General features: G+C 43.4%; 1 protein-coding gene across 1 annotated transcript in view; it reads right to left on the bottom strand.

The window, feature by feature from the left end:
* The window catches only part of ZNF451 (zinc finger protein 451), a 45,895-nt gene that overhangs the window by 30,688 nt on the left and 7,522 nt on the right, over positions 1-7,685 (bottom strand). Inside the window, exons 2-3 of the mRNA XM_019537584.1 lie at positions 7,251-7,334; positions 6,074-6,199 (exon numbers count right to left, since the gene is read on the bottom strand). Of these exons, the coding sequence (XP_019393129.1) occupies positions 6,074-6,199; positions 7,251-7,334 (210 nt within the window). The remainder of the gene's footprint in view (positions 1-6,073; positions 6,200-7,250; positions 7,335-7,685) is intronic.

Here is a 7,685-nt window from a genome sequence, read left to right as displayed (position 1 = left end):
TATATATAGGAAAGCTACAGCTGTATGATATTCTCATTAGTGACCAGTGAAAATTTTATTTCTGGAAACTTTTTAAAATTAAACTAGGTAACAAATTAAAATGAATATGCAACTAACCCTGCTCCAGTCAGGGGATAGTCTATGTAATTCATTAGAATGAGAAACTTCTTAAGTAATAATTTTCTGTTCACAGCTCCTCTCATCATTCATCACTAACAGGTTAATGCTCCCACCTGTGGCATTTGGAGGTGATCCAATGTTGTTGCTGACAGTTCCAGGACTAAACCCCACCCTTCATCTTATACCACCAGAAGAATTCTTCCAGAGCTGCAGAAATACTCCAGCACTTGATTATTTGCATTAGGACAATAACCTGGAATACAACATCAATTAAACTCTACCCTTATGAGAAAATTCAAATGGATTATAAATGTTATTCTAGCCATTTACCAGACTACCAGGGTGTGCTGAATGAGAGAGACTGAGAACAGAAGGAAAGTTGTCAGACAACAAATTTCACATTCTGCTGCACAGCTTCTCTCCTCATTCAACACTAATGGGAACAGTGAGTCACAAGAGTGGGAAGAGCATAAATGTGCTTTTAACAGAAAGAGGCAGTAACAGAATTCCCCCCATATGCAGCACCTTCTTCTGCAGAACAGCAGCCTTTCTTCCCCAACTCCCATGCCAAGATGGACCATACAGAGGAAGCTGGTGGCTGGTATACCATAATTTCCTGAATGACTAAACATATTAAAATTCTGTACCATTTGACATCTTGTCTGCAGCAATTCTGAAGTTTTAAGGCCTTAGTATTTTGGATGGACTGAGAGGAACAGGATACAGCTGGTACACACGCCATATGTTTGAGACGTCTTTAGAATGCTATCTTAAGAACAATTTCCAAAAGGAGTGGAAAGAGTTAGAAGAAAAATGATGACCAAATTTTCCAGTACTTGTTGAAAGTACAACTTCGGCTGGAAAGCTGGAACTACAGAATGACCTTTAAAGCATCAGCAGCATGGTCATTTTCTAGGACCCTGGTCAAAAGGTAAACGAGAATTATAAACCCTGGCCATAACTTGCCTAATCTATCTTCCTGATTAATCTTGATAAATGATGATGGAGCTCTTGTACTGTTTGGTTTCAAGATTAATCAACTGTACCAGAGAAACTTCAATATAATGGGATCATTGGAACCCAAAGATGATAAATGTCATATTTCTACTACAGGTATCAAGGCCAGGGCCATCCCTACCTCAGATATTTAAGCTGATGTCCACAGAAGCTTAACTTTACCCAAGTCAATAATTTTCTGTTTCCCTATAAGGAATGTGGTTGGCATAGTGCCAGGGGATTGGTGCACCCCATAAGGAATACTCAGTACAGTCAGGGGATTGGACAGTTTGGGATGAAAAAGTTACAAAAGTGACAAACAAATGAACATGTGTTAGCATGCCGTGACCCTGGGACAGGGGCGGGGAATTATTTTGGGCAGAGGGTCGCTTACCCAGTTTTGACAAGCTGTTGAGGGCCACATGGGTACTCCCACCCCCGGTCACTGTCTTGGGACCAATGTCCCAGGGCCAGCATGGGTTGGGCTCAAAGCAGGATGCATGCTCGCAAGGGTCCGTGAAGCCAGGCTGGGCTGCACCAGCAGGGAGAGCGGGAGCTGGCCTGGTTCCATAGAGCCCCTGCTGGCCAGGACCCTGTACCCCTGCTGGCACTGGTCCTAGGACACTCGTGTGGGCCCTGTGCTTCCACTCACTCCCAGTGCCCCCCAGTACAGGCAGGGGGCAGGATGCAGCCCCAATCCCCAGCTCAATGCAGGGAAGGAACTGGTGCTGAGCACGGGGAAAACTGGCCCCTCCCCTGCCTCATGGCCAGCGCTCCCTGCTGCAGCCGCTCCCAGCCTGCACACGGATGTCCCGAGAAGCCATGGGCAGTTCCACACAGGCTGCGAGTGGCTGCAGTGTCGAGCGCTGGCCACAGGGTGGGCCAGGGGCCATTTTTCCCCTCCCCTGCTCAGCACCAGCTTGTAACCTGCCAGCTCCCGGCTGACCTGCCAGGACTGTGCTGTGGTGGCAGCAGCTGTGGCCCCCCCATTTGCCTCACTGGGCAGCGTTTGCTGCTGCTGCATGCTCAGAGCTCGCGCCCCGATCAGCACAGAGGCAGTGGTGGTAAACGGTGCCCGGCATGGCAAGTGGGGGGGCCACAGCTGTTGCACGCATCCCCAACGGGCAAGTCTGAAGATGGCACAGGGCCCTGGCTGGCAGCAGGGGTGGGTTACAAGCTGGTGCTAAGCACAGGAAAAGCAGCCCCTCGCCTACCCTGTGGCCAGCACCCTGCACTGCAGCCACTTGGAGCCCACGTGGGGCTGCCTGTGCCTGCTCAGGACAGCCCCTCGCAGGCTGCAAGCAGCTGCAGCAGGGAGCATCGGCCACGAGGCAGGGAAGGGGCCACTTCCCCCCCACCCAGCTTTTCCCTGGGGTCCTCCCCTGTCTTTCCCCTCACCTGAGTTTCTGGTGCAGGGCAGCTACAGGGTCCCAGGCCAGAAGCCCCTGATGGGGCTTCCGGCTGCGGGGCTGGGGCAGGGCTGGGCAGGCCCTGCTGTTGCAAGAGCCCACCAGGGCTTCCCCTGGGTCCTACTGCCCCTGGCTCATGTCATTTTGGAGAGGAACCAAGGGCAGATGAATATTCATTTTCTAAATTTTTTTTTAGGGGCCCCACGGGCTGGATAGAATGGCCTTGGGGGCTGTATTTTGCCCATGCCTGCTCCGGCAGGACAGACGCAGCTCCTGGGTCCCTGCTCAAACAGCAGGGAGCAAGAAACTAACATCCCCCACACCCAGTGAAGGACCCGAGAGGCCTGGTATCCCCAGTAAGGAGCCACTTGCCAGGCCATATTATAGGGAGAAAACCTATAATATTGCCTAGGAGTTACTATGAAAATTAACTTGATACTATAATCGGACAAGTTGCCCTGTCATTCCTTGAAGGGCTCTGGCAAAAGGAATCCCAGTAGTTAGAAAGGGGGCAGGGGGGGAAGGAGCTGCAGCCAAGCAACTCCTGCCCCAGCATATGGGGCTCCAGCTGCCCTCTGTCCACTTTGCCTGCCTGGCACTGTGAGCAGCCTTCTGTGGGGAGCTGAGTGAGTGGAAGACAGCCGGCAGCTGCAGCCCCACATGCTCGGGCAGGAGCTGCCTGGCTGCAGCTAGTTTGATTTGCCTCAACAACATCTGCACATACTGGGCACTTCAGTGGGGTTTTTTGGCATTTTTATGTAAAGCTGATTCAATCAGCTATTAGATAAGAGCAACAAAAAAGCCCCGCCAAAGCAGCTGATCTATACAGAAGTTGGGCGAGCCGGGTCCAAGTAATGCAATGCCTCTTCTGGGCATGTGCTGAGCTTGGCATGGGAGCATACCAACTTTAAAGGGCTGGGGGGGAGTGGGGGAGGTAGGAGGGGGAGTTTGATATCTATAAACAGCCTAAGACTTTATTTTGAGCTATTATGCAATCACCTCTATACACATACAACTCAAAAATCCATAAATCAAAACAAAAATATTTTTAAAAATAAAATTAAAATGTTACAGTAGACAATTTTAGCATTTTTTAGTTTTTTAGTCATTTAGGTTTTTTTTAAATCTATAAGTGAAAACAGTATCTTCTAAAAGATTTTGCATACAGGCCTCGACAGCATATTAAGTGGCCCAGTAGGCCAACACATTAAGTGGACCAGTAGCCAAAATAATTGCCCACCTCTATCCTATACTTTCTGAAATACTCCTTAGCTCCAATGAGAACTCCAGAAGCAGCATGGGTGAAAAGAGTCCCTCTTCTGCCTTTCAGATTCTGAGCTCTTTCCCTGGTGTAGCAAGGGGCAATGGACTGAAAATAAATAAGACTTCATTTATATTATACTGCTGCCTGAGGCAGGGTGACAAAAGAGTAACAGGCAGACCTAAGTCTGCTTTGCAGGAAATTTCATAAGTTTGTCTTCTTTTCCAAAACTGAAAACAAAAAGCTTAAAATATATCCTACAAATGAAGTTCCACAAAATGAAAAATAGAGCCTCTTATATATGAATGCAAATTTTAATAGCTTCAAAATGAAAAACTAAACACTTTAAAAAGTTGGAATTCAAAAGATTCCAATTCAAAGCCTCATCAAGATGCTCCACTACATTTTCCTCCTAAATGAGCTTTCATTAAAAATCAACTATTTCCAGAATGTGTTTTGCTTTCAACTTATTTTCCAAAAGAGTCTGCTGATAGACTCTTTCGCACACCCAAACAAAGGAGAAAGGATTTAAAGCCCAATTTTGCCCCTCTAGTTTATTAATTACACAAGTGACTGCCAGGGAACATGTGATTTGTTTTTGTGGGACAAAGTATCTGTAGTTTGCTGGATTTTTCTACCTTCTGGCAAGAAGGTAGCTTGTGCAGTCTCCATAGGAATTCTCATGGATCTGACTGCTTCCTTGTGGTGGAATCACAGCTCAGCACTCTGCATGCTTATCCAACTCAAAACCCTTATGGCTTCAGGGCATAGGTCAGCCTCAGAGACTCCTGAAAAGTTTCCCTATAACATATTCTAGATTTGGCACAGCACTTAAAGGGCATCACTTACTGAGACAGGACAATAAATCCATGCAAAACAGGCTGTTGTAAAAAAACAAGAGGAGTTTGTGTTTAATATTAAAAACAAAATAAAGCTTTAATATGCTGGTGATTCCTCACCTCAGGAGCTAGAAGTGCCAGATGCTGAAATAAAGTCACTACTGCACAGAAAAAGAAAAATTAAGAGTTGCTAAACAAAATGAGGAGCAAAAGCTAATCTATCAACAAGTTCTACTACCGAAGCAGAAATTAAAGGATGAGCTTGATACTCCTACACTGAAACGCATCTAAATTCGCAGGCAAGTGGCATTAATCTACTAGTGATGAAAGCAGAAAGTACAGCAGAACCACATTCAACATTAAAACAACAATGGTTATCCACAGCTCACAAACTACCTTACAAAAGCTAGGTAAATCACTTCTGCCTCTGTTCTACAAGACAACAAAACTGGAAGGAGGGACTTGCTAGAGTTCATCTGGAAAGAGGACTAGAACCTAGGCTTCCAGGGTCCAACGTTCCATGGCAACTTATACCTTTTCCCATCCTCAATTACAATAGTTCTATGGTTTATGGCAGAAAGTTATCATGAGATCCTGGTCTTCTCTGATAAAAAAAAATCCTTACTTTTCAGATTTAAAGTAGTAACCCCAAATCCACATTTTCCATGATTAAAATGAAACACCACTATATATCTATCTACATATTACTGGCATTTCTTTTTAATCATGGAAAAAATGTGGATTTTAAATCTAAAAAGTGAGGATTTTTTTAAAGTTACAGAAAGCTAGGATCCCTCATTGTTATTGACATTCCACATACTATATAGGAAAGTATAAAGTTTAGTCTAGGACAAAGATTTTTCAGAAGGTTTTATTGCGGGGGGAGGAGGGGAGGGTTGTAATGCGTTTACAGTATATTTTAAAGCTACTGTAACAAGTTATATGCCTTTCAAGTTATTGCACTACATACTTTACTTTAAAACATCTCAAATTAAGAAAAGTCTAGTCCAGTTTAGTTATCAGAAAACAGTTATCAGAAATATTGATAAAGCAACAAATCTATACCCCTTGAGATCTTCAATTACAGCATGCAAACCTAGGCAAAAAAAATCTATTGGAGCGATCTAAAGATGGCAATAAACTGTTATTCAATATTTTGTCTATTCCATACAAGATGACTGGCACAACAGATACCCAGATCTCTACTGAGCATATGAACAAGCGTACGAGATGATGCCCCTGGACTTCATGAAGTTGGTATCTGCTCTCTAAAAACTAAGCTGAAACTAGAATTCATTAGGCTGAAGAACCCACAATGACTTTTGGACATTACCAGACTGTGTTATATTTGAAAAGTTTATTATCCACTTTTAAGCCTCAACCTTTTTATTATTTAATGAGGGAAACAAGTACAAGGCACAGAAGGTCTCTTAAAATATCTGCTGTACCTTGAAAGCTTTGTTTTTCTCTTCTTTCTGCTGTATCTCTACTTCCACATGGCGTGCTAGGCGAGCTAGGGTTGAAGCAACCCTTTCTTTCTGATAGTCAATGTGATCTTTACGTTTTACTTTTCTCTATAATTAAAAAGAAAAAAAAGTTAATTCTGTAATTGTTATATAGTGAAAAAAAACAAAACAAAAAACCACCACAGGGTCAAGAAAAGGCTATTTTACACAAGCCTCGCAGCTGGAGATAGAACTCGGTACTCCCCCCACCCCTGCAGCCAGCGTCATAATCACTAGTCCACAAAGTCTGTCTGTCAACTAGTTTGGACATTGATCCTGGAAAGCAAGAAAGGTGGGCTTGAGCCTTCTTGGGCTCGGATAGACTTTGAAACCAAGTCTCCCACTTTTAGAATGAATGCCATATTGTTATATAAAAGATGGGGCCACAGGGCCACCTCCTTCTCCTGCTGTATTTCACAACTCAAACAGTCATTACTGCATTTTGTTAAGAGGTGGGAAAGAATCCTATTGGTATGCATGGAGTATGCTCTGAGCTCGCCAACCAGACTGGAACCAAGAAGATTTCTAGTTTCCAGATCTCAGTAAGCAGGAGATCAGCAACCCTGTTCTTCTGATCTGCCCAGATTTTTTTCAGTCTAAAATGAAACTCCAAGTCTACAGGAACTTACAAGGCACCTCCGGTTTGATCTGAATGTTCACATACTTGCACATTAGGAAGGCACTAAATGAGTACTTTATGAATTACAATTCTGAACAAGTGCCCCAACTCCACTTAAAATCTCTTTTGGGACCCAACCTAAGCACCAATAGGGGGGAAATACTGCAGCTGGTGCTACTGTGAATACATTTTCATCCAGTGAAGGAACATACAGTAGCACCAGCTATGAAAGTAATGTAATGTACTATTTAACTGTCTGTAAGAGGGTTTTAGGTTCTATTTGGGGGTGGGGGTAGGGGAAGACAACAGATTATCCCCAGTACTTTTCTTTAGTAACATAAAAAGACAGCTGTGACTGCTAAACACTTTACACATCTTTTATTTTCACTGTAATGGCAAGTCAGAACTGGGAAGAATCTACATAAGAGACATAAAACAAGGGCATCTAGAGAAGTACTATTTCAGATGATAATTCCAAAAAATACTTTATAACATACTCACATGAATGCTGGAACTGCTGCTAGGCTCTTCATCTTCACTACTGACAAGGTCAATACATTCTAGTACAGGTCTCAAAGGCCCTTCCTAAACAGGGTTGAAACAAGGAAGAATAAATACAATATATCCATATATATTAACATTTTGTATATCCTTCTGTATTATCCATCAGGGAATTTCATGGGGAATTCAGGAAATTTTACTGATGGTTATCCTTAGCACCTGTTACAACAAAATCATAAACAAAAATAAAGCTGGAAGGGAGCTCAGGAAGTCATCTGTCATCTATTCCAACCTACTGCTCAAAGCAGAAACAAGCCACGTAAATGTTTAATCTGCACTTTCAAAAAAAGAAAAAAGAACAAACACTGTCTTCCAATCAGGGATGTGGGGCAGAAAATTTTCCACGGAAAATTTTTCAGTGATTTTTTTTTTTTT

The sequence above is a fragment of the Crocodylus porosus genome, unplaced genomic scaffold (genome assembly GCF_001723895.1).
Source record: "Crocodylus porosus isolate Cpor-Errol unplaced genomic scaffold, CroPor_comp1, whole genome shotgun sequence".
NCBI lineage: Eukaryota > Metazoa > Chordata > Crocodylia > Crocodylidae > Crocodylus > Crocodylus porosus.
The sequence above is the reverse complement of the archived record's forward strand: the minus strand, read 5'-3'. Positions and strand labels throughout refer to the sequence as shown.